This window comes from Orbicella franksi, chromosome 8, assembly GCF_964199315.1.
Source record: "Orbicella franksi chromosome 8, jaOrbFran1.1, whole genome shotgun sequence".
NCBI lineage: Eukaryota > Metazoa > Cnidaria > Anthozoa > Scleractinia > Merulinidae > Orbicella > Orbicella franksi.
The window spans coordinates 16,116,081-16,143,252 of record NC_138152.1 but is presented as its reverse complement, the minus strand read 5'-3'; the positions used below and the strand labels follow the sequence as shown (position 1 = coordinate 16,143,252).

Genomic DNA, 27,172 nt, shown 5'->3' with positions numbered 1-27,172 from the left:
TAGAATGCTTTCATCAGTCGTCAAATTCAAGTTTGGTCTCTTTTCTGTCATCAAAAGCCAAACTACTTGTATTAAATTTTGGGTGGCCGCTTAAAAGGGGTAAGGACAATAGAGAACTCCCTCATGGGAACGACCAAAAACTGAGTGGCCGCGGCGGCTTACTAGAGTTGGCCGGCTAGAAGGGGTTTTATTTCAGTAGAGCATTTTTCCGCCAACAATTTTATAACTGGCCGCTTAATAAGGGGTGACCGCTTAATAGAGGTTCGACTGTACGCAGAATTGTGATCACATGCAGAAATATGCACTGGAGAGTAAAGGTAGAAGTTCTATTTTAAACATCATGGTTTCTAGTGACGTATACTTGACGATAGGCGAAGAAGGCAGCTACAAATAAAGACTGACTTTAGAAACCGCCGACATATTCACTTGTTTCCCGCTTAACTCCACGGGACGTTAGAAAGTCAAAATACTCGGTCTTGCAAAGAAAACCGCTAGCCTTGCCTTCTCGCAAAGTCTCGTATTTACCATTCACTACACTTATTGTCGTTTGTGCATCGAGTTGACAGTGACTCAGCGGGCATTTTGTGTTTCGCGTCAATAGTAGTGATGAGCGGTGTAAGGTCGCGTTAATTCCTATCGTAACTGAAACTGCGGTTCAGCAGTCCGTTTTGGCTTATCTTACAGTTTCCATTAATTAATAAACAATTTAGAGGACCAATAAAGAAGCTCTGGATGTTGAATTTGTGAAGGGTTCACGCGCATAAGTTATTGAACGAGATTGAGCAAGACATCGCGCAGATCAATTATTTATCTGCGAGACCCTGACAAATCACGATACTTTGCCATAAGTGAGTTTTATAATTGCTTTATCCTTCGATCAACAAATCTGTTTTAAGTCTGGAAGAAATTTAGAAATCGTTCTCCGCTGCTCAAAAGAACAGCCTGCTATTTGCTTTTGTTTTGCTTATTTTTGTTTTGTTGTTGTTGTTGTTGTTTTTGTTTCTGTTTTTTTTCCTACAGAAGTGGACACGACCACACCTGAGAAGAATATAATTTGAAGCAAAATCATTGTCAGACGGTAATGCGCATGAGCAGACTATTCTTTGTTAGCACTTATTTGCAGGTCACATGGTGATCTTTCGGCCAATGAAAAGGAAGGGAAAAAAGCATCGAATATCAACGACGATGAACATCCACTTCCAAATTATAGGAGCGCTTTAGATGTTCTTTGCAATGTGCAGACAACAGCAACAACAACAACAACAACAACAACAACAACGACGACGACGACAACAACAAACAAACAGACATACATACAAAAAGTAACAACTATTACAAACAAACTAAGCAAGCAATAGGATGAACAAAATGCAAACAAAGTGACAGTAACAACACCAAAAATTTCATCAACATGTACACCGACTTTTCTCGGGTTTATGAAACCTCATTCCTGAATGTGTTTCGTTTCCTTATTTTTTCTTATTTTTCTTTTTAAATCCCACATAACGATTAGAATTCCCATATAATTCCTATTGAGCCGTTTTCTGACGGGCTCTGACGGTAAATGAGCGTTGTTTGACAGAGTAAGAAATCAAACAGTCGTCTGTAGCTTTTGACGCAAAGTTTTAGTTCATAGCTTCTTCTATGTTTTCAGAGGTTTCGTACAAACATTGATTCAAGCGATCGCTCTTAACACGATGCTTTACAACCATGATTTGTCTGTGCAGTGTCAAACGTACTACATTCACTGCAACTCAAGAAATCCAGCTAGCAGAGACTCTCTCGGTCTAGCCGATCTGTTACCATCTACTCCATGTTGTAATTTGTAGACAGTCAAAATGAAACCAGCCGGAACTACACACCTTAGCAGTTCTTTGAACTTAAGTGTGGACGATCTCAAGAGACGCGGAAGACATGCTACCATATCACACGTGGCACACGTGCCATGCCATATTCTCTTTCGCCTCTCCCACTCGCTGATCACGAGCTCTGCTGGCTGAAGTAATTATCCCTGAAGTTGTCGCAAGAGTCAAGGAACTTTTGGTGTACCACGGACAGGTTTGGTCCTCTTATCTGCAACAGGGCGATCTTCATTGTTACATGCGTTCACATAAACTTTGGGATTTAGCCTGACGTGCGTATAGAGAGAATATATTGATGACTCAGTATTTAGCAAGTACAAGCAATGATTATAGACGTGCCTGTGTTGGCATGGTCAAACAATTAACATTTGGATACATTATTTACATCTGGTTTCCATTCTATTTTCAATGTGCGTGGAATGACTTGACAATGTAGATGAAACTTTATGTACCCAAATATGGAGTATGCCTTCGAAACTACCAAGCACAAGATTGCTGCCACAACTCCCGTACCGATTCCAATGTACGTGTATTTCTCTCCCGGAAACAACTTCAGTACACTTGACTCTCTGTTACCTTACCGTGTGTTCTTTGACTTTTTCCATGGTTATCAGCCGTCGCGAAACGTTTCTTGACAAGCACTGCTCACTGTTCGCCACAAGTCTCAGACATGGATGACTTGGAATGAATTCTTCTTCATAGCTACAAAAGATAATTAAACCAAAGGAAAAAAAAAAAAATGATTGCTAATGGGGAACTCTCGAGAAATCGTCAAGAGGCTATGCTTGAAAAGTCGTACAGTCCCCGCAAGGTTTATCTTCCAGAAGCAAGTTCGGAAGTTACCCCAGACTTTTACAAAGGCTGTTGCGAATCATTCAGACTCATTCACTACGGCAGCAAAAGGTGTAATAAACCAAGGAGAGCTAGTATCATAGTACAAAACCGGAGTCAGGCAGAAACTCTGTTTGACTTTCGGTGTCAAATGAGGAAAAACGGAACCCGAATACGGTTGCAAGCAATTTCTTTCTTGTACCTGACTGGCAGATATTTTTGGTACCCCAAGTTCTCATTAGTTAAAACACAGAGGCAGCCACTCTAGGAGGCAGCGTGGCCGAGTGGTTAGGGCGCCGGACTTGAAATGCGGAGGTCGCGGGTTCAAGTCCCGCTCTGACCACTTAGCTGGAGTTGTTTCTCGGTAGACCCCAGTTCAACTCCTCGGTCATGCTTGTAAATAGCCAACTGGTCTGCCTCCCGCCGGTTGGGCTTTTTAAGTCTATCACGTTTAGTTGATATATTTGTTTCCTTCATTTAAAGTGGCATGCCTGTGAACTAGCTAGGTGTAGCTAAGCGCATTGACCACTATAAACAACAACATTTGAACTTTTTTTTTTTTCTTTTTTTTTTTTTTTTTTTTTTTTTTTGAACAGAGGCATTTCAAACAACATAACAATAGTCACCTCGGTCGATAAATTGGAAGCCAATATACCAGTCGTCCGTGAACAACAAGATATCGCGCTGCCAGGTCGAGCAATGTTGTGAGTATTTCTGACAAGAGGCAGCCTCGCACAGCTGAACATGATGGCGTCTGATCCCTAGAACGCAAGAAAAAGATGTCATGTCGAAAAATAAGTTCACAGCAGGAATCAAACAACTGATCTAGTTACTCAATTTGCGAAATAGAAACACTCGCCGTGTTTGTATCGAGTTTTAGCACATACAGCAAAAACCAACGTGTACGAACCTAGATTTTTTGAAGTCTGGCAAAATATGCCCTTGCATTTTGAGGTAGTTATTGGCAATTTACGCTAAGTAGGTTCTTAATTACAGTGTAGGTTCTTAATTTCTACGAAGGAGATATAGTTGTTAATTACCACAAAATCAATAAACTTGGGTTTGGTCCTTAAATATAGCGTATTTATTCACAACTGTATTATGATAAGCCTAACTGTAACAAGAGTTCATGCATAATTTATCACACATAATTATAAGAACCTGCGTGATCTTACTTGACTAAACAGGTTCTTATATTATTGGCTATTAAAATGGAAAATTTCTGCCAACAGGTCCAGAAACTAGTTACCACTAGATTCTTTACACACGGATTTTTAATGTAGCTGCAGCATACTGGAGCTGAACGTCCGTCATTTACTTGCTATAGAGCACGTATGTTCCGGTTATTGTGTTTGTATAGGTAATCATACGGTTTCAATTTCAATTTGGAATTAATTTGCACGAGTGAGTTTTTCAAAAAGCTGAAATTGCATGAGCCGTTCCGTGGAGTGCAATTTCAGCTGTTTGAAAAACTCACAAGTGAAAATTGATTCCAAATTGAACGAGAAAAACCGTATGATTACTTATTAATAATATAAACACGAAAAAATTCGCGTGGAGGAAGTGCCGGAAGATCGTTCTTGAAGCCATTTTTTCTCATTCGAGAAAACTTTTTTCAAAGTTTCCGCACAAAATTTTCGTCATCATTTTACGTGATATCATTGGCTTAGAAAATTTTCTATTCTCTTTCAGCCAATCATAATCCAGCATTACGATGTGTAATTTGCACTTGTGTTACACTTTCTGCATTGGTGTTACACTTTTTGCACTAGTGTTACACTTAAACTGCACTGCTCTCAGCCAATCAGAATCGAGTATTTTTTTTTCCATGTATATTATTATCAGCGTAATTACCGCCCCTCCTCAGATCTAAACATTCCCCCGTTTTCATGCTATATTATAATGTAGATAAGCTGCTAGCGAACGCAAGAGCGGTCAGTACTTTTCCTAGACATCAAAAGTGCATTAGTCTCTTAGAAAACATAGGAATACCATCGGGAGAACGAAAAATGCTGTGGGAACATGAACCGCAGGCGAGTGTTTCCACGGTTTTTTCGACGTCTCCTTGGCTTTCACGAGTGCGTCTATTAAACAATTGGATTATGAACTCGAGATTTCTATCGCGCGCCCTCGTCAACTTTCACGCATAGAAATCGAGAGCGAATAATCTATAGTAATTCTTTTAATATAAATCTACTACACGTAGTCGTTCGAAACTTTATCGAAATCCTCTTCACAGACACTTCGAAAACGCCAAGAAGCGGCCGTCATTTCGTTAACAAGGGCACACTGCTACGCTACTCACTATCCATCCCAGAATAGATAGTGAGTAGCGTAGCCAATCAGAGAACAGCATTCGTGATAGAACGCTAGTAGATTTACAGTAAACTCGATAGAAACACGGAGAAATTATTTTCTGTTTCTTTTAGAAAACATCGAGAAAAAGAAAGGTAAATCACTCATTTATTTCGATTATCAAAATGGACATTAACTTCACCCGCGCGATCATTGGGTCACAGCTCATGCTAGTAGGGAGAAGTAGAGATTTTAGGGCGCCTTCTCACTGGGCGTATTAATAATTATAAGTTATATAATTGCAAGTTAATTATATAACTTAATAATTATAAGTTATATAATTTTATATGGTTGCATAATCTTAAGTAGGTAATTTTAAGTGATACATGTGATTATATAACTTAATAATTACAAGTTATAGAATGTATCTTACCCATCGACGCAGGTATCTAGCTTCCGAGCACCTTCTCGAATTCCATAAGGAGCTACAGCAATTAATAAAACAATATTAAAACATGGAAAATAAGAAGGCTGCCCGGCCCTGCTACCGAGTATGTTTTCCGAAAAGCACATAGAATATTAGTGGGGTATGTTTGCCAAATTGGACAAAGTCGGAGGGCCAAACCAATTTAAAGGTCAGAGGATGTTTTAAAACTTAAGTTGCTATCAAGTATCCTCTTCAATTGGTACGCAAGGGAAGGACATGACTTCCGGTTGTTTTTTCCCTTGGCGTGAAACACGCCACTTCGTCGTTCAGGCTTAAAGAACGAGGTATATGTGTATTGCGTTGCTTGTGTGGTCAAGTGGCCTCCAGTCAATGAGATGGAATTTCCAGACCGCATTAAACCGTTTCACCTCTTGCTCAAGTGAGATGTGATTTGTATTCTAAGTGCCCTTAAGTCCACTTAATGAGTTGCAATTATCCGAAAACATACGGACTGTATACAATGTCTTTTACGGTTTGTCAAATTGTACAAATCGTTTTTCGACTCGCAACAGTTTGTGAATATTGGATATGACTAGAGTAACTTGAAATTAATAAGTTATCATGCGCAGTATATACACGTAATCAACAGGCAACACGACGACATCCTAGTCCAGTCTGGAAATAATCGGATAATAATAATAATAATTAGATGAAATTAAAATCCCCTGACTGCCAAATTAGACTAAGCCAGTAGCCTGGTCCCATTTTAGCCGTCCTCGGATTTCAAATTAAATAAAATAATTAATCAGCGCAGGTTATCAAACTACGACAAGTGGAATTAGAAAATAAGGTCACCTGCATCTTGACTCCTATCATTTCTAATCCCACAAACATTTATTTTTATAGTTCCTATAATAAGCTTAAAATAGTATGAAAGACAAAGTTCTTGTTCAAGGACGTTCGCGCCGATCGTTCCTGCGCATCCTGTACACGTAATTAATTAGGAAGCTTAAGAAACCACGACAGCGACGCCGAGGAAGACGTCGATTAAAAAATGATTTTACATTTTACCTACGAATCTCGCCGTTCCCTAGAGTCATTTGCTTTGTTTATCACTGTCAAAGCTATCACGAAACTTAATCTAGGACAGATCGATAAATTCGAAACAAAAATTGAAAAAAAATAGCCGTCGTGGTTCACGTTCTCCAGACAACACAGAATCTGGTCATTTCACCTTCTTGTTTTGAAGAGGACGGCAAAGAAATGTACCAAGAATTATAACGCACGTGCACAGCCATAGTTCTCCTCATTAAACCTTTTGTTTAGCGACGTTCCCCGTTGCCGTCGTTGCCGTCGTGGTTTTCTTAAGGACGTTCGTGCGAGAATTTTCCATCAGTGATTTTTTTCTGAGACTTTTACCACTGTAAGATGATGAGTTAATTATGTCAGAAATGTAAAAAAAATGGGGGGTCACCGACTTCGTTTTGGGGAGAACATGCTCGGAAGAACACCCTAAATCTGAAAAAAATCGGGCTTCGTTAGCGAATAAGGCCACAGTGTCTGTAAGCCCAAAAAATATTGCAATTAGATCTTTGAAGTGAAATGTTCTCCGCCAAATATTGTTTACGTGGAGCTATTAAGTGAATTTAGTCAACTGGTGAGGTTCCTTAAAAAACAAGTTCGCATTTAGCGACAATAGTTTCACGCGCCTTGCAGCCGCAAGATGGCAGAATTCGACGTCTCATGGACAGATATCTTGATTTTTATTATTATTATTATTATTATTATTATTATTATTATTATTATTATTATTATTTATCTATCTATCTATCTATCTATCTATCTATTTATTTATTTTTTTTTTTTAACTTCCCACATTGATTTTTTGTTCATTTCTGGACAAGGTGGAGATAATTGTAAATAACATCTGTTTCTGGAAAGAAAAGTAGCGGTCACCGAACATCCAAGATCGTCAAACCCAGGCAAAGCTATAGCAATGGCCATCTGCCTTATCATTGTTCATTTTATTACTTAGCGCGCGCTGCTCCCTATTTATGCGGCAACGTCACGCCACCTGGTACATCAAGCGCGCGCTAAGAAAGAAATAAAAGGAAGAATGGCAGCGGTTGCGTTAACTTCACCTTCTTTTTCAAGGCCTATTCTACATCAAGGAATGACATCAGCTGCAACAATTTTCTTAATGGACTGAGTAGTGTCGAATTGATTACGTTGAACTGATCTAAATTTCACAAATATAGCTTCTGTTATTGCGGAAAGTTGTAAGATTAGATCGTCTTAAAATAACGAGAACTTCTACAAACACATGGTCTTCAATGCACCTTATCTCGAAAAAGAGCACGGCGATCCCTTTTTTTTTATTACTACTTTTTTAATTAATTAATTAATTAATTTATTTATTTATTTATTTATTTATTTATTTATTTATTTATTTAACATAATACAATGTATCGATAATTGTAACTTACGGTCTGTTATAATGGCATCGAATAACGGCGCCTCTCTGAGACCCAGTCTTCCAGCGTCTGCAACTAGCACGTCCACAAAATAACTGCCAAGTCCATACTGAGCAAAGTTTGCTCGAAAGTTTTCGTCTCGAGCTTAGAAAGAGAGACATCGCTTAGTTAAAACATCTCACGTTATTATTTGAGAGCAAGCTTAACTAAATAGATACATTATGTGTTTGGCGCTCTCGTAAATCCACATTTACTATTGTACTAGGGTATCTAAAAGATAGTAATGCTGCGGCACATTCTGTTGATAGTGACATCTTTTACAACTTCATGCATGATGACACATCGATGGCGAGGTGTGACAAGGGATCGTGACAAAAAAGGACATAGTGATCTGAACTATGTTTGGACATATAAAACGATACACATCAACCTCCCGTTAAGCTTTACCATATAGCGAAAATCGAAAGATGGGGAAATTGTAGGAGCAGAAATCTAACTTATAAATTCTGTACTGGTACGCATTAAATGTCTCTAGAATGAGACTGTGTCGAGGACGCGTCCATCGCCATGTGTGAAACTGCTAAAGCTTTTTATCATTGAGAGAAAACTTAACTGAATAGATACATTATGTGTTTGGCACTCTCCTAAATCCACATTTACTATCGTATTTTTGAACTGGAGTACAATATCGTCGAGTTTGGGTCATACAGTAGCCTGGAATGTCAATCGCCTCCCGCCTTCAGCCTTATTTAAATCTACCTGTTGTTGTTGTTGTTGTTGTTTTTCTCCTGTTTCTTTTTTCTTTCTTTCTCTCTTTTTTTTTTTTTTTTTGGTAATCAACAACATTGTATATTTGGAGTGCTACTACATGTCCCATTTTGTTGATTATGTAGGCCCAATGTTTATTTAATAGGTCAACGTTACTACACCTGACATCATCAACACTTCAGTTGACATGCTTACTTGGATTAAGATAAGTTACAGCTTTAGTAAATCACTCCTTGTCACTTCTCGGACTGAATAACACAGTTATAAAATTTAAGAATAGCGTAGTTTTCTACCTCTCCACTGGCCTTTTCTGTTGGCTCGAGAGCTTCTACCTGAGACCAAAAAGGCAACAGAAAATGTGTACTGACAACACTACAACACATTCTCTTAGCACCCGTAAGAGGTATGAAACTATGACTACAAAGTTCCACCGTTTTGACTAAAGACGATTTTGCCTTCACGACACAACCGGAACAGCGAGTGAGTAAGCGGCTCTGGACGGGGCTGAATAATGTCTGCGCCTGTGCAGGATGTCATGATAACAAGAGTAACTTTTAACCCCACCCAAGTGATTTGAAAATATGTAGCAATTTAAATTTCCGTCTAGGAATAGAACAGTAGAATAGTATAGTAGCGCACTGTTTGGCATTTGTTTGAAACTTAGTGTTGATGTTGCATTATTGTAAAAAAAAAAAAAGTATATATATATATATATATATATATATATATATATATATATATATATATATATATATATATATTAATATATATTGTAAGCATTTTACGCAGCGTATTGTTTACTGGTGGTTACACTTAAAAAAGCAAACAAACAAACAATAATGCACTCTTAGTTTGTGTACCTCGTCCATGAAGAAGTGTGTGATCAATATCACTTCCCATCACATGGGCTCCAAAATGAGAGCAAGACACCAGCACGCTACCTAACAAAAACAAAAACAAAAACAAAAAAATGTTCTCATTAGTTCCTAGAAAAAGTACATTGAAAATCTAAAGTACCATTCGTTATAGAAAAACGAAATAGTAACCATGAAAAACAAACAAAAGAGCTTACCAGTTCCAACAAAAGGATCAAAGACAAGACTTCCTGAACGGACCTAAACAAACAAAATAAAAAAAAAAAAGAGTGTTTTGAAAAAGTGCAACACCTAAAGCTTTGCAATCATTTCATTTCATTGAAAAGGTTAGTCCTTGACTTCGACACCTTGTGTACTCAAAGGAGATTGTCAAGAAGAAACCATCTTAGATCAAGTTATACTGTAGGACTGTAACCTTAGTCTCTTTTGGTTGTCACTACATACCTGTCCTTGATTTGCCATTAGGAAAGACAGTTGAGGATCCATGGAGGTATTACCAATGAACTGCCTCGTCTTCAATGAATACTGTTTCAGCAAGTGACGCTGACCGTATCCAACCTTCAGTTACGCAAAAAAAGTAAATCTTAGAAAACAGTCATTTACTTAACAATGAGCTTCATTGCTTGAGAATTCTATCAAACAATTTGCGAGCTCGAGACGATATTACAACAGCGGCCAATATTGTATAATATTTATAGCTCAGCCAAATCAGACTGCATCACATGTACCAGTGAACAGAAGTACAATTCTACTAAATATAAGATTAATGCAAAGGTAGTGTAAAAGTGTTTAGAAGTGCTAGCTGAGTCTGCTTGAGCTCACTTTTTGAACAAAGACTGGTAATCAATATTATAACATTGGAGGTGTTGTGAAAAACAGCAACAATGCTGCTCCACACCCCCCTCTCTCCCTTCCCCCACCCCCCTTGCTTTTAGCAACTTACATGTAGAACTCTCTTCTTACCAGGCGACCAAAGAACAGCCTGTCTGGAGTGGCAGGGGCTTCATTAGAGTCATCTCCATAATCCAGCAGCAAGGAGAACACATGATCGGGAGCCGTCAGGTTTACACGGCCTTGAAAAGGAAGGAATTGGAATTGCTGTGGATAACAAGGTGTACTGTGGCTTCAATCTTCCTAAGTACAGCTGTACTACATCAAAGTAATGAAAATCAATTAAGTGCTGCGGAATTGGGTGTGAATTAAGATTGTGAGATTCATTCACTAATAAAAACAACTGATCTCTCAAGTGTGGAAAGCATTATAGCCTGGTTTTCACTAGCAATGCAAGCACATGCACAAACTGGTTTAAGCGCAAGCACAAATGCAAGCAATAGGGATGACCCAAGTGAAAATGAAATTCGACCCAAGCACAAGCACAAGCAAAATAATCAGAACCTTTTGCCATTGTGAAAACTGTTTAGGTGTAAGGTAATATGGATCCAGTGTTCTCATTGGCCAAACATAACCATGTATGGTAAATATCCTTGCACTTGTGTTATGCCTGAGTGGTATTTCATTTTCACTTGTTGAAGCGCAAATGCAAGCATAAGTGCAAGCACAAGAAAAAGAAAAAAATTTGATCCTTCTGCTTCTGCTTGTGCTTATGCCTGTGTTAAGGCCCTTGCTTTTTACGATGAAATAAGAATTATTGTGTTTGCGTTTGTGTTTGTGCTTATGCTTATGTCTCTAGTGAAAACCAGGCTTAAACAAAACAGAAGTGATAATACTAATGAACTAACAATTATTTACAATCACACCTCTCCAAGTGATGCCAGATCTGGTTATTAAGCTACATGGGAGTAATTCACAAGTTGTATACTTACATCAATGAGTTCTCTCTGTTGATTTACTGTCAGCTTTTTATTAAATGATTCAATGCTTATTTTAAATGATGAGCCACTGGAGGTGAAAGCTTGCTGTAAGAAACGATGAAAAAATTCCAGTTGTTTAACAAAATTAATATATATTTGTTTAGCAACATCAAACTTCCTCAGTTTGAGATACATGTACTTCAAAGATGCAACACACCTGTGATCTATTTATTTTATTAATACTTTGTCTCTCAAGGCAAATGAATCAAAATATGTTGATCATACTGTAGCACAGTGTACTTGTACATGTAGGTCATAATATTATTGTTCCGTGACAATTTAGAAACAGTTGAACCTGTATTGAGCGGCACCATATTAAGTGGTCACCCTCTACATGTATTAGCAGTCAGTTTTCAAAGTCCCAAAAATTACTTCCCTTAATTACTGTAATGTTGACCTCTATCAAGAGGTCACCATTTGTGAAGTCCCAACAGGACTTTTTCTATTGTCTTCACCTGTATTTAACGGTGGCACAGTGTCAGTTACTTGTTCGTACAGTTTCAAAAAATGTAACACAAGAGGTACAACAAATGATTTCCCTGTAACTTATTTTTGCAAATCATTAAAACGCCAGAAATGAATGTTTCTAATTGAGGTCAAATGTCTTTTCAGCACTGATTGTATTTGAACAGTTTTTATTGCAAGGTTACTCTGTATTAAGTAGTCACTTAGCCATTTCCCGAGGATATCCACTTAATACAGGTTCAACTATACATGTACTTTAGTATAGGATGCCTTTTACAATAAACTATTGGATGACATGAAAACATTTAAAATGTCACATATTTTATTATACACAACAACAAAATGCTCTCATTTCAGGGGAATTAATTATGTACACTATCATCAATGTAATTATGTGCATTAAGTTTATCACTGTACAAGTTTATTTGTTTGCTTGTTTGTAAAACAAATTTAAATACATCTAAATATCATACCATTTTCTTGGCTGGATATTTGAGAACACACTGCTTCAAATCTTCTATATTGTTTCCTTGCCCCCAGAGTTCATAAACAGACCTACATGTACATGTAGATACAGAAAAAAATACAATCAAAGAAAGTATGTGCTTGCTGCTGGCCATGAATGAAATGGGATTTACCTGACAAATCAAACCTGACAAGCAGTCTATAATACCTATTAATTAAGAAATGTAAAACATACATGTACCATATTTCTAACATGTTATAGAAACACGAGTCCAAGTTTGGGAGAACGAGACATGCTGTGGGAATTAACACAGGCCAACAGGGGAGTGTTTCCATAGCTTTTTCAAGTCAACAGCTTGTGCTAGTAATAGTTCTGTGTTCCTATTGAGTTATAGAAAGACAAGTATGATTTCCACAGAACATTCGAGCAATAATGGCAAAAATAAAGCTACCAAAAAAATCTCATAGCATGGTAATGTTTTGAATAAAGGTAAGAAGATCTTATTGAGAATTAAGCTCTCAAGCTCACCCCACAAGAGAAAATTGAACTTGAAGTCATCCATATTTCAATAAAAATGGGCGTTTTGTGTTTTTGAAAACACAGTAACACATGCATTAAACACTCTTACGAGGTTTAATATTAAATTTCTCAAGAATGCCTAGGGATTTAACTGCGGGGTCACTTAGAGAACTGAATTACAGTGAGATGTTTGAAATAGTATTCAAAACATTACAGTGCTGTGAGTGATTATTACTAAATAATTTTTGCAGTTATTGCTCGAACATTGAGCGGAATTCATCTTAAACCATTCAACACACATATTTTCTTTGGGCTATTTTCTAATACATTTTATTATTTTCCTGAAGTATCTTAGTGGGCCAGAATCATAAATCCACAAATTTGATTGGCTAATCACTGGCTCGTAGCCAGTCCAACTTCTTGTAATATGGACCACCTTTTTTTTTAATCATAGATTTGGACCTTTTACCTAGTAAATGATACATATTTACTATTTATTCCCAGCTATGCCTTTCTGCAGCACGATTAGTCAAAACATTTTAAGTCATTACAATGCATGTAATCATACAAGTTTAAAATGTCATATTCACGAACACTCACTTTATAGAAACAACTCTGGATAGCAGGTACCTTGCACACTTTTCATTAGGCAAACATACCACCAAATGAGGATTCTACAGGAAACAAGCGGAATAACTCCATTAAATTTGCAAGTAAATATTTAATTCATGATTGTGCTCAATATTGCATTTAATGCATTTGTCTCCTCATGCCAGGCTTGCAAAAAAGACTGAAAGCTGAAATATTATATATGAAATATTGCACTTGACTTTGAAAAAAGGTGTTTGCTTGTTTTTGGTTTTGTTTTGTTTTGTTTTGTTTGTTTGTTTGTTTGTTTGTTTGTTTGTGTTTTTTTTTTTTTAATTCAGTCCCTTATTGATATGTAACCTACTAAAACAGATATCTAACAGAGGGTGTGGTGGTCAACATCTGTCCAACGAAGAGAACATTGAGAAGGTTCTGTCCTTCAGAAGTTAATCTAGTTAAGTGATATATCAATTCATTAATCTTACTTCTTTCCTGTGATCCTGGTATTGCACAAGTATCTTGAAATTAAACATTGTGGACACTGATAACAATTCCTAACATAACACACAGGAGAAAATGGATTTTTAATCAATTCATTTTCACATTATTCCTTGGAATTGTTCACAACACCCTGATGATGCATTGCTTGTTTGGTTGATGTAATGTAAAAATTGCAGGAAGACGGCGGGGGAGTATTAACTGGATAATGCATGCTTGAATTTAATTGGCTGGGTGTGTTACAGGGTATGGTTTACCTCCAATCTTCGAGGATAACACCAAATCCCACTAGAAAAACACAAGATCATCCAGTAATCAACGTATCATTGTACAAGCATGCATATAAAAAGACATCTGGTCTAGAGGATTTTTAAAAAAACCTACATGTAAATTTATGTTATAATTCAAGATAAATATACAGAAAAGAAACTTGAACCAAGTACTGTACACCTTGCGCATTTTTTCCGTGACTATAGAATTAGTGCTCTTCATACACTGTACAATATACAAAATTAGCATTTTTACAGTGTAAAGACACTAGATCCCTCATCCCATAGTAAACAAAAATAAAATGTTTAAAAAAAAAAAGTCAAGGGTTCATGGTTTGAGGGTATTCGCTGAAACTTCATGCTCCAATTTGTATCCTTGGACTCTATACTGTATGCTAGCTTAGAGTTAACTTTTTTCTCGATAGAATTTCTTTACAGATAATTTTCTTTGCAGCTTCTGTATAGTAACTGTGCATGCACAGGCATGTGAAGCCCCTTGGACTTGCGGGACTGTGACCTTCTTGTCCAAAACATTGTGCAAGGGTGGAAATCATACAGATGGATACAAATGAACTCAAATTGCAGTAAGAACAAAAACATTCACAACTCTCACTTCTAACAAAACTGTTGTAATTTTAAAAATGGTGCGTTTAAAACGTCGCATACTCTATGAGAGGTGGTGAATGGTAAATGCAAGACTTTGCAAGACGACAAGATTAGCATTTTTCTTAGCAAGCCCGAGAAATTTTGATTTCTTTAATTGCAAGAGGCAGCTTTGTGAGAAAAATTGAGACTGCGAGACGCACATAACCACTAAAAAACGAGACTGTGAGACACATGAAATTCAGTGAAAATTTTGCAAGGCCCATGGTTTTTGAAGGACCATTCACCACCCCTTCTATGACCTTGATTGATTCAAAGCCTAGTAAAATCAGAAACTTACAAATGAGAACAATTAAGTTATTTCTTCTTCATACGTAAAAAGCTTGAAAACACTTTTAAGTTGGCTCCTTGTGAAGCCATTTTAAATAGCTCTTTCCAAAGCTATCAAAAAAGCAATTTAAAGTCTTCGTTGATTTTGCAGATTTCTTTTCTCTTTCTAACTGTTATCCATATCGTGGATATCACACAATGGTGAAACATGAAGGTATTTTAGAGGACTCAAAACGATTGGGGAAAACGTGATCAGAGGAACATGAAAAATGCTAGAGGAGGCTTCTGCCAGTACTGGGAATTCTCAGTTTTGTAAGCAAGAGTGCAGGGTTAAAATATTGTGTTAAGCAAGGAAACTTTTCATAAAACTCAAAATTTCTCCAATTCACTGGTATTAAAGAAGAATTTTTCTGTGCTAGATATTAAAGTTTGCATACACTTACCGATATTCGAAAATCCACGTGTTCTTGGGCAAAAAGACACAGATATTCTACACAGCCCGGAATAGTCAGTTCGTCCGCCATTTTGAATTATGCTAGTGAAGGGAGCTTCCGCTGACACGATGGATTGTTTTGCCGACAGCTTCACTAGTTTCCAGTCCTCTAATTGAAAAGTTGTGATATGGCCGTCCACTGAATACCGTAAATATTCGAATTAGCGCCCGGGGCGCTTATTTCAAATTTAGGAGAAAATGGGGGGCGCTTATTCGAGGGGGCGCTTAATCGAGGCGGGGCGCTTATTTAATTTTTCCCAAATGGTGGCCTGGCAGGATCATTTTTTTCCAATACATCATCTGCGCGTAAACAACAACATAAGCTGTTTATCGACATAAAAAGCTGATCTTTGTGATCCTAAAGTTTAAATCACGGCACCGTCAGTACTCAACGTGTTCAACGTGTTCACTTAACGTGTTCACATATTGAAACAATGTGCAAATCTAATACTACAATGAGAAACCAGAAACTGCAAGGGACCGCATACGACAAACGCTGCCAATGTAGGATCTACAAGAGATCTGATACGCTGCGTTTTTAAAGCATGGTACTGGCCATGCGGCTGAATGTTTAAATGTTTAGGCTGACCTTGTCCAGCCACATTTATTCTTTTGTTTTGCCAGACACCAATCTTGACACTTTGTCTCCTTGCGCCCCGAAACACGTGATGTGGCAACGCGTGTTTCGAGGCGCAAGTGAGTTCAAAGTACTGAACTTGATATAGTGAACGGGTCATTTTGCAATTTATGCGCGTTGGCTGTTGGGCTTGCGTTACATATCTTCGCTACACAGTGCTGACGAGCCCCAAGAAGGGCGAAACAGTTGTCCATTGTTGCGATCCTACTTTATCGGTTCTTGTCATGTTGGTGTCTAGAAACGTTTTTCATGTAGTATCAGCCTTGCAGTCTATTGTTTGTCCTAATACTACACGACGAAAATAATACAGCCTTTGTTGTCTCATTACTCATCCACAAAATAGGGGGAGGGGAGGGGGGCGCTTATTCGATGAGGGGCGCTTATTTTAAATTTGGCCGATAGGAGGGGCGCTTATTCGAAGGGGGCGCTTATTCGAGGGGGGGGGGTTAATTCGAAGATTTACGATATATCTATCTACAGTGGGGTCTACAGTCGTTTCTTTGGCTAATGCTTATCCACTTGTCAGCAATTTATCCACTAGAAAGGGTTATATATCCCCCTCGTTCAATCGGTCCCTGATATCCTGCAATATTCATTCACTAATCTCATATGACCGGATTTATCGCCAATAGCGTGCGCTTCCGGCGGCCTGTCGGGCTCGTATGTTTGGCTCGAAAAATACAAACACTGGGTTAACAAACTCGCTTGATATGCCGTCGAAGCGTACATAAACGGTTCAAGCTGAGAAAGCAGCCGTTTTTCCCAAGATTACAAGAGCACGCAAAAAAGTCTCTGTTTAATCCATAATTTTATTCACTTTTATTTCGCTAAAAATGACCGGACTTCTTTTGAATCGATAAGTCGTCCTTTGGCCATATTTGGGCATGCACTATAAGGACCATTAGCTTGGAAACACCCAGCAAGGCTCTGAAGCTGATCTTCCCATCCATCTTCCCATTCGACTTCCTTCTCCTCGCTATATTTACTGTCGGGAAAAGGTTTTTCTTTTAAATCGCCATCCCTCTAGAAAAAGAAAAACAATATTGTTTGTTGATTGTTTGCATTTTGTACTTACTAATGGCTGTTGATCCTTAAAGATGATTTCCAGTCCGTACTGCGCAGTCTCAGCACCCTAATGTTTATAAACGTTATATGTCTCACTCGATGGAATGCGAATCGTTGTTATTCGTTACAAACGACATACGTTATCTTTGAGGCTTTTCAAGTTCTTTTCCCAACAGCTTCATTGATTTTTACAGCTGCGAAGTTGTTTCATCAAGTGATATGAGAAAGAACGAAGCAAAAAGCCTCGCATCCGTAATGGCGGTTGACATGAAACTTTGAATTTCCTTCATGTAAGTAGTTGCGAAATGTTCACATTTGTGATGTTTTACATGAAAATAAAACGTATACAAACTTTCCAGAGGGCGCAGTACGGACTGAAAATCATCCTTAATTGCAAGTAGTCGGAAAAGTACATTCTCAAACACATTAATAATTCATCAAGTTAAAATAAAGAAAATCACAACCGTTAAGGAGGTTTGGATATCCGGTCTTAATTAGCATAGATTTTGACGATTTTAGTTGTACGTTTATTCCACAGTTTTTATTTTGATTGAGAAGATATATAAAACACTCGAGACAGTGTTGCATCGACTATCCAAACACCTCGAATTTCGTCAAAAATACTCCGCCGTGCTCGTAGTTTCAACTTTCTTCTCAGTGTTTGGATATCCTGCTGAAACATTGTCTCTCGTGTTAAGACCGGGTAATTATTAGTAAGTTTGAGAAATATTACACAAGCAGTGGTGATGGTGGTAATCGAAATAGTGAACTCGCTGCAAGGGAGATCGGTATGTTATTATGGTACAACTATATTCTACATGCGCATGCACCGTATTCACAAATGGCGGCCCTCCAGGAGCGAGCGAGCGGTCAAACGAGAAAACAAGGCGTTGTAGGATTAAAAATATTACAGATGATCGGAGACGTTACTGGGTGAACATGAGCTTTTGTCCGCAGTCCTTTCGCTGGCTCGTTTCTGCATTTGCGCCAAAAACGTGACTCTTCAGTTTTTAGCTCTGCTGGGTTTCTGCCAGCTAGAGATGAGCCAGGAATATCGTCCTCACAAAGTGAAACAGACATGTTAGCCCCGTCACTTCTCCGATCATCCTACAACGCCTCGTTTTCGTGTTTTACCGCTCGCTCGCCCCAGGAGGGCCGCCATTTGTGAATACGGTGAGTGTGAAGCAGTAATGTTCTGCAATACAGTAACACGTTTTCCGAATTAAAAAGTGCAATCAGTGCGCAATTACGAGAATGTTGCTTTCAAAATAAACACGTCAATAACGCTCATAACTACGATCAGAAAAACTCTCAGGCAAAACGAAGAATGGACAATGGGGTATGAATTGGAAATAAGCGACATCTAATTATGGATTGCAACTCTACTTTCCTGTAATTCTCTTTATCTTAATTCAGCTCTTACTTTCTTCGGGCCAATCAGCCGTCGTATGGCCATGTTTGGGCAAGTACCGTAAGATTCTTTGGTTTTGGAATACCAATTAACCATCTGACCTTGCTTTCCTAACTCCTTTTTCTGTATTGCTGTACTGTCACTTATGGCAGAGTGAGATTTTTGTTTGGAATCGCCGTCCTAAAGAAAAAAAAAAACATCTTATCGAATGTTTTCCGTTTTTGTATATTCATTGAGCAACAACTTTCAAGTAAACTGGGAATAGAGGTACATATGGAAGCGCGCCTTTCTCGTCTCATGAGTCCTTGTTTTGTTCTTGACGAAAGTATCAAACACCTCCCCCTTAAAACGTTTAAAAAAAAATCAAGTTAAATATCTTACAGTCTTACTGCTCATGAGGTTTCAACTGGTATTTATTTATTTATTTATTTATCTTATTTATTTATTTATTTATTTATTCATTCTTTATTATTATTTTTTGTCTCTTCCTCTTTTATTCAAGCTTTAGCGCCAACCTACATCCGATATGTAAACATTACTTAGTTTTACTCAGCTTAGCTTTTAGCTTAGCTTCAGATTAGCTTCTTAGTTATTCTGAGTAAATGTTACCTTCATTTGTAATAATATATTATGCTGTAATTTAAGTTTAACTTTCAATCTGGTTTATTTCTTTATTTCTTTATTTATTTTGTTTGTTTTTGTTTTTGTTTTTTTGTTGTTGTTTTTTTTGCTGCGCCATTTCCAAACGAATGGATGCGAGTGTTTCTAAACTACGTGCACACCCTTGCATCCTTGTTGTTTGTTTGTTTGTTTTTGTTTTGTTTTGTTGTTGTTGTTTTGTTTTGTTTTGCCCAGTCATTTTCAAAACCAATGGATGCGAGGTGCTTATCAACTATGTGCACACCCTTGTTTTGTTTTTGTTTTGCTGTTGCTGTTGTTTTGCTTTGCCCAGTCATTTTCAAAACCAATAAGTACCAGGTGCTTGTCATCTATTTGCACATCCTTGCACCTCATTATCATGCAATTTTGGCATAAATGCACTAAATCGTAAGGTGGGTGCAAGTCCAGAATTCAACATATTTCGGGTAGTTGGTTTCTCTGACTATAACGGGGACTTTTGCGTAAAAAAAATAGCTGCTATTGCAATTCTCAGCGATTTGAAATGCAAAAGAGACGAAAGCGTCAGTTAATCAAGTATTGTGTTCATCTTTCGCTTTGTTTGTATGCCTTCTTGAACAAAAATGTTTTTGAACACAGACTCGTCTGGAAAAACAGCAATTCATGATCACAGCAAGGCGATAGCCAATAACAAACTCTACACTGGGGGCACAATCAATTGGAATCTAATCCGAATCTGACTATTTTATTCCCCCTAACTGAAAACTTACCACAAGAACATCCTGTCCTAAATTTCCAATAAAGAAAAGTTTCATCTCTGGGTTGAAAAGGGAAGCTAAAGTCGCCACGCTTGACTCGCCATGGAGGAAATGATTACATTTGGCCAACAGCAGGATGTCGATAAGAACCTGGGAACCAATCTCGATAGGACTAGTGTCGTTTGTGAACCCACCGGTGATTGGATGCTTGGAGTAGTACTTGCTTGCCCTGACAGCAGCAGTGTAAATCACCTGAAATGAAATGGAAAATGTTTACAAACTTCTTTGCGTACTACTAGCCGTTTGTGTTTGGGAAGTTACACATTAGTCGCACGGTCACACTCTGATAATGTGATAATGTGAATTGGCCACCGTAAAGAGATTCGAAAGCTTTCAAATCTCTTTACGGTGGCCAATTCACATTATCAACCCAGTTGACAAAACCAAATTATACTCCCCACCGACGCAGAACCACAGTTTCTTTAGAAACTTACCCCCTCTATTCAATATTGGAAGCAGACTGATTCCTATGAGGAAAGTTTTAGAAAAGGTGCATGGTTTCCCCAAACAGGATGTCTCTAGTAGACAACACTGTTTTCAAGCTATTTTGTTTTGTTTTGTTTTGTTTTGTTTTTTTTTACTGTTCGCTGTCAAACAATCAAAGCAGATATCCTCCCCCGTAACCCACTGCTTCACTAAAAGTGAGAGAAACGGAAAAAAAGATTAAAGAATCGTGATCCTGGGAATACAATTTCCGCGCCTTTGACAGTTGAAACAAAATGAAAGTAAACTGAAATCTTGAAATTATTTATATGCGTCTTGTTTGACATGCATGAATGGAAAAATATAGAAAGCTTACTTAAAGCAATGATGTTATAAAAATAACATTAAATGGCTAATAGGTGCTAACTCGAAAACGTAACGGTTCTTTTAGCCTCTAGGCTCTCTTTAGAAAAAAAAAAATTACAGTGAAACCTGTATTACGCGGACACCCATGAAACCCTCAGCAGTGTCCGCTTAATACCGGGTGTCCGCTCTAAGCATGTTCTAATATGTTGTGCAATAATAGTTAACTATTAACCCTTTTGTAACACAGTGTAACAGAGAGTAAGATCAAAGACTAGCGTATCAATCTGGAACAATCTACTTAGCTTTAAAATGACATCACTGAACAATGCTAAAGGACTCTTTTATAGCTGAACTCTTAGAAGTAAAAAGCCCTTGAAGTGTCCGCTTATTGCAGGTTTTGTGCAACAAAATGGCTTAATATTGGTGTCCGCGTCCGCTTAACAGAGGTGTCCGCTGAATGTAGGTTCATTTTACAGTAAATGCGGGAGGAAAATTTTGGGACTTCAGCGGCTGTAGGGTGTCCGCTTAATATTGGGTCCGCTTAATACAAGTTTCACTGTACTTTCTTTCTATCTTATTAATCTACTTCTAATGACTACTTAATGTCTTTCATGGAATTTTTTTTCTTCCGAGCTCATAAAAATTATTGTTGTTGTTGAAAAACACAGCCCAAGTCATATAGACCAGAATTTTCTAATATCTTCATGTCACACCTTATTCTTTCCAAAATGTTCTCCAAAGCGGACAATAATCTCATAGTTATCAGTGGCCAGGAATATTCTCTTAGGTTCTCTCAGTGTTTCAAATACTGCTTCAGCATCGTGAATCCATTTCTCCATTGTGGGCAAAGTGTGATCTTCAGTCTCAGCCGTATGATCTGTCGCACGCACATGGACCCCGAGAATACTGAATCCCCGCATTTTATTCGTGTAAAATTCGTTCACTCGTGTCAGAATGATCTTTTGTGGTCGAAAATGTTCAGTGATGAGAGTGAAGGCCCATTTTCGTAATTCTGATGTAATTATCGCGCCTTCTTCGTAGCCTGGCAGACTTTGCCGTTTCCTAAATCCAACATCCAGAAGAGAGCTTTCCCTGGAAACTATGTTGAACTGTTTGATTTGCTGCGCACTCAAACGCGTCAGAGAGCGAGCAGATTCACGCGCAAGAACTCTACCGACGATGGTGCCTCCCAAACAAATGACTTTGTCAGCACTCAGCTCAGTCCCCGCATTCATCGGCTCAAAAAATGCCGGCCATGAATTTATCCGCGGGTCTTTTGTACAAGATGACTGACAGTTTTTCCAATGAATCGTCACCTTGCGTATCCCAAGCGTGAGGCAGTACGACACGTGATCTAAAGTGGCCAATAGCAGTGCAGCAAATCCAGCCTCTTGGCATTCTAAGACTGTTGGTTCCGAAACACAAACGACACTGTCCAACGATGAACCGCTGGCCTCGTTTTCACTTATCGCAGCAAAGAATCCTTTGTGAAGTTCGTTTAGAACCAGGTCCGTTACATTAAAGGAGTCGTGTTGGTGTTTTGAATTCAGTCTCAAGAGGTTGTTTTCCTCAGTTAATATTACCCCTTTGTCTTTGAGTATCTCGTCAGTGTCCATCTGCCAGGTTGAAGTAATGTCAAGTCTGCAATTTGACAGAAAACTACAAGAATTGTTGAGAACATAACTTGATAAAAATACACAGCTCGCAAAAACTACAGCTGACAATGTCGAACAGAAACATCTTTTGTAATTCATCGCTCTGCAGTTTGGATTTCAATATTTCTTGTGGTGAGTCGGTTGATTTCACACCCAGACTCTATGGGGGTTTTGTGCGGCTTGCTTGAACTCCGCTATGTGCTGTCTTGAGAATATCCTGCCGTTTAACTTAATATTCCTAAAAGAGAGGAGCTACAGGTTAGGAAAAAAGACCTTTTCAGCCTGAGCGGTTTGTGTTCCTATTATAGACCACGTGATATCTTTTAGGAATTGTTCTTTTATCGATCTAAAAATTAATCATTCATGTACGCGTGACTATTTGAAAATTTGAAAGCAAGAATTCTCAAGAGTATCATCACATGGTCTGAAATAGGGCAACAAACTGCCCAAGCTCTAAAGGTCCATTGCCTTCTGTAAAATAACACAAACACAAAACTAAGCCGTTAAACAAACTACGTTAATCTGGTCTCACACCTCAGATAAACTAACACGGTTAATGGCAGTGATCAATCAATTTGGAACAATTACTTTTTATTGATTGATGGATGGATGATTGAGTGACTGATTGATTGATTAATTAATTAATTAATTAATCTATTTCTTATATGAATGAAATTGAACTTTTGAAAGTTTCGCAATTGAAGTTGCGTTGGAAAGATATTAAGACTCTGCCTTTTAAATTCTACTTTCATGTCTGACACCCTCTTCAACTTCCAAACCTTTTTCTTTTTGTTTTTTCTTAGAAGTCATGATGTGTTACGAAGTTTAGTTGAATTTAGCTACCACGAAGAAATATTAGTTTATATCCGGTGTGAATATATAAATTGGCAAGGGTGACTTCTGTTTTCACGGTCAGCGATCTCAAAGTTAGAGAAAGCAAGACCAAGAGCCAACAACCTCAATGCATGTTTTACCACGACTCAGAAAATCTGCTTGATAGAACTGGTCAGTTTTCAGTTAAGGTTTTTCTAAGCATTTTTTGTCACTACGGCAAGGAGGAAAAGTGGAAAGAACGCGCTCTAACAGCTTTCTACTGCTAAGGCCCGGGTCAAACGCCGTACCTCACATGAGCCGAACCTAATGACAGTTTGGGTCGACTCAACTAATTAAAAGAACACCTGTTTGAGTCAAACTTCAAACTTAATTCAGTCGAACCGAACTGCTACACCAAACAAATAACAAAAGCGGTCTTGCTGGTCTGTGGTTTTTCAAGGTAAAGTTAAAATGGCGCCTTTAGACCTTTGATTACGCGTTTGGTTCGAGTCATGTGAAGATCGGCGTTTGACCCAAAGTCGGCCTTCAGGCGTTATTCACGGCTGGCCAAGGGTGAAGAACGCCCCAGCCACTCCAAATAAAATCAGTCGAAGTTAATTGGGTCAAACGCCGAACTTCACATGAGCCTAACTGGTTGAATTGGGTTCGGCTCATTTAAAGTAAGGCGTTTGACCTGGGCCTAAAAATGCTGAAGAACACGGCGAATTTGCTAATAGCCACTGCTGTTATAGCAAGAAAAATAGAACAATAATGATTACCATGGTTACGGGAATCTAGCTTTGAATCGAGGTTTGTTTTCACTTATTGTTATTAGGGTCTTATTTATTTTCATTCTCTCTTGTTTCATTCATTAAACGTAATCAGGAAAACACATGTACATTTAAGCTCTAGTGGGTGAGCTGAGGGAGCGAGCGAATTTTCCACAGGCAGTGAGTGAACGGGGTAGCGCCAAAGGGCGTTAGCATCTGTAGTGGTTCTGCATCTGAAAAACTGCATTTGCGCAAGAAATCCCGCCAACTACGCAGGCTAGACAAAACATGGTCTGTATTCTACCTAAAACTACTGGCTGAGACCTTTTCCCAGGGATCCGATTACGCGTCGATCTTTGCATTCGAAATTGTATCATGGATCGATCAATTGATCATGATCAATTCGTGGTTTTCCTAAATTTGAACCTGAATGATCCCAACTGGGCGAGAAATAAAGAGATGACACCGCCAGCCAGGGCAAGTCCCCGAAAGCTCTCGGAAATCGGAAGTCGGAAATCGGAAATCGATATCCTTAACCTGATCGAATTGAACACGTTGCTTCCATTGAAAACCATTAGCCGGCCAAATCAGGCAAAAACTTTGAGATCCATCAGCTCCTAAGCTTAAATTTCTGTTCGATCTCAAACGAGAAAATATCTTTTTTAGATCAAGTAATTTAAAAAAAAAAAAATTAGCCAGCGGTACACAGTACAGACATTCTAGATAATGTAAACTGTTCCATATTGTAATAATCGAAAGGCTCGTAAGTGTGTTTGGTATATGTCCCAATATTATGATTACAAGCTTTGATTACATCGAAAAGTGATCGTAGGCATTCGCTAAACAAAATAAATTTGAAACACACTCTACACTAAAGCCAAAAACATGTAAACTATACCTGTTACGCGGTAGCGATTTCTGTAATCTTCTACGCTTGAAACATCTTGAGTTCAACTTGCCATGAATAGCGATAGCCTCTGGCTATCGCTTTAATATGTATCTGATAGCAGGAAGTGACGCCGTGGGGTTCTGAAAGCAACGACCCCCCAAAATTTAACGGTTCGGCTCGGGACTGTCTCCCGTTGTTAGTTAGGAATCTATAACAAGTACACTTTTTTATTGTGAGAATATGTTCTATAAGAATATCGAGGCTGAAATTTTCGAATAAGCCCGAGCCTGAGATTTCTGTGCGTTGAAAATTTAAAGTACAATTACATGCATTTAACTAAGCCGTATAAAATTATTCCTTTTCTAAGCGACAAAACTGGCCAAAAAAGCAGCGAAAACAGCACTAGCCGTATGTTCGATACTAATAGTTTTGTTTTGATAATTAGATCAAAAGAGTTAATTATTAGTTGAAGCAGTTTTCTAGTCTCATTAGATTTCATTCCCTCGTGGTCCGTTTCGCCTTTGACTGTAAACTATAGTCTCGCAACCCGCCCTCCCTTCAGGGGGACTTCAAATCTATGTTGCCCAAACGTGTCTCCCAATTGATTCATGTGTGTAAATAATTACTGTGCATTTCTGCAAGAAGTTACGTGAGTCATATGAGACTTTCAGGCTGGTCCCGAAATTACTTTGACATGCACCTTCCAGACACCAAATTAATTTGAAAACAGAAATGTCATACCCTATAATCTAGGAATATTCACAAGAATATTTTAAGCTTAAGACCTGTAGAAAAATAAAAATATTCAACCTCGGCCGGAAAAACAATATTCTTATAAAAAGAAAAAAGAGTGTAGCAATCTATCAAAGAAATGGGAACTTTGGAGCACTCACGTTTAAGACGATTTTAATTTGTACGGAGAACAACTTCTCTTTCCTCTTGACATTTGTCCCCCCCCCCCCCCCTTACTTTTCGGCAATTTCCATAATGTACCATACAAAATGCTAATTCCTAATGGCCGACGATTTCACGTAATGTCAACCTTTTTTATCGCATTTTTCATAGACACCAAGACAAGACACCTTCATAGATCAATTTACCATGCCGAATTTAGTAACTATGCAAAGGGACCTGGCATACATTACCTTGTGACAATTGGCAAGTTTGGGGTCGCATGAAAAAAAGATAGGGCGCAGTTCTTCTAGCGACCGGTAAAGAAAAGAAGTAAATACGAAGCACTCGCCTGATCGCAGCTTATAGGTCACTCAAGTCAGCGGTAAAATGCTGTAAGGAAGCTAAATCGAACGAAGATACCTGTAAACAGATTTCTTATTATATGTTTCTGTGTTTATCCTCGACTCATCAGTACTAGAACCTTAAAGGCATAGCTTAGCCGGGTTTTGATCCATATCTCTCACCTATCTTGTTAACTCAAGGCTGAACTATAGGCCACACTTCTTCAACTCAAAGGCTTAAAGAAAGATAACTGGTCTTTATACGCGATCCGACTTTGCAGCCGTTCTTCCCGTCGTCACACTATACGCGTTGCATGACGAACCAACAAAAACAACAACAACAACAAGAAGCTATTCAGTTTCTCAGGAAGAAACAGTGTTTCGTTTCCGGAAAGGTGTGCAAAGTCTGAGAAAGGCCGGGGTTTTGATATCTTGTGCTTGAGAAGTCCTGTGGTGGGGGGGATGTGTGTTAATGCACCGCCTTGCACCGCACAGATGTACTCAGTTGCCAGGGCCTGGGGTTTTTCGTCCAGGTGAGGTTTAGTACTGAACTTAGTGTAAAAGAGAAGGGGCTAATTAATTTAAGTTGACCACACATGTATCAGTTATTACAGTCAACGCGCTTCGAAATGTATCTACTTGTGATACTTCACTTTGACTCTGCCCTAGGGAAGGTGGGGGGAGGTGCTCCCATATATCGGCTATATAGGTATGACCAGCGTCAGAGGGACGTTTTTTTAAGACATTTTAGTCAGAAGTGGAGTATCGATTTTGGTCATTTTGGGCTCAAACTGGGTATGGTTTTTGCACTCTAGTTTTGAATTAAGTATGTTTTTTT

General features: G+C 38.4%; 2 protein-coding genes across 2 annotated transcripts; both read right to left on the bottom strand.

The window, feature by feature from the left end:
• Window positions 1-967: 967 nt before the first annotated feature.
• Window positions 968-15,680, bottom strand: LOC145494760 (tRNA (guanine(10)-N(2))-methyltransferase TRMT11-like). The gene is made up of 15 exons (XM_081474330.1): window positions 15,585-15,680; window positions 13,927-13,995; window positions 13,454-13,527; window positions 12,342-12,423; window positions 11,356-11,448; window positions 10,496-10,630; window positions 9,977-10,090; window positions 9,730-9,772; window positions 9,518-9,598; window positions 8,951-8,989; window positions 7,902-8,033; window positions 5,422-5,473; window positions 3,320-3,454; window positions 2,444-2,564; window positions 968-2,073 (listed from the first exon to the last, which is right to left on the bottom strand). Exons 1-15 carry the CDS (start codon window positions 15,663-15,665, stop codon window positions 1,981-1,983), a joined length of 1,344 nt encoding a protein of 447 aa, XP_081330456.1. The 5' UTR covers window positions 15,666-15,680; the 3' UTR covers window positions 968-1,980.
• Window positions 15,681-16,622: 942 nt separating this feature from the next.
• Window positions 16,623-23,076, bottom strand: LOC145494860 (uncharacterized). The gene is made up of 3 exons (XM_081474426.1): window positions 21,686-23,076; window positions 20,136-20,375; window positions 16,623-17,294 (listed from the first exon to the last, which is right to left on the bottom strand). The coding sequence occupies exons 1-3, from the start codon at window positions 22,724-22,726 to the stop codon at window positions 17,091-17,093; spliced, it is 1,485 nt and encodes a 494-aa protein (XP_081330552.1). The 5' UTR covers window positions 22,727-23,076; the 3' UTR covers window positions 16,623-17,090.
• Between the last annotated feature and the right edge of the window lie 4,096 nt (window positions 23,077-27,172).

Bases quoted from the DNA above. Each gene is read 5' to 3' on its own strand.
- LOC145494760 (XM_081474330.1), bottom strand. From the start codon at position 15,665: ATGGCGGACGAACTGACTATTCCGGGCTGTGTAGAATATCTGTGTCTT. The intron at 10,091-10,495 runs GTAAGAAGAGAG...GCGTAACTGAAG, and splicing joins GGCTGTTCTTTGGTCGCCTG to GTTGGATACGGTCAGCGTCA. The intron at 9,599-9,729 runs GTAAGCTCTTTT...TGTTTTTGTTAG, and splicing joins TGATCCTTTTGTTGGAACTG to GTAGCGTGCTGGTGTCTTGC.
- LOC145494860 (XM_081474426.1), bottom strand. From the start codon at position 22,726: ATGAATTACAAAAGATGTTTCTGTTCGACATTGTCAGCTGTAGTTTTT. The intron at 20,376-21,685 runs GTGTGACATGAA...ATTTCATTTCAG, and splicing joins AACATTTTGGAAAGAATAAG to GTGATTTACACTGCTGCTGT. The intron at 17,295-20,135 runs GTAAGTTTTCAG...TTCTTTTTCTAG, and splicing joins TAGGACAGGATGTTCTTGTG to AGGGATGGCGATTTAAAAGA.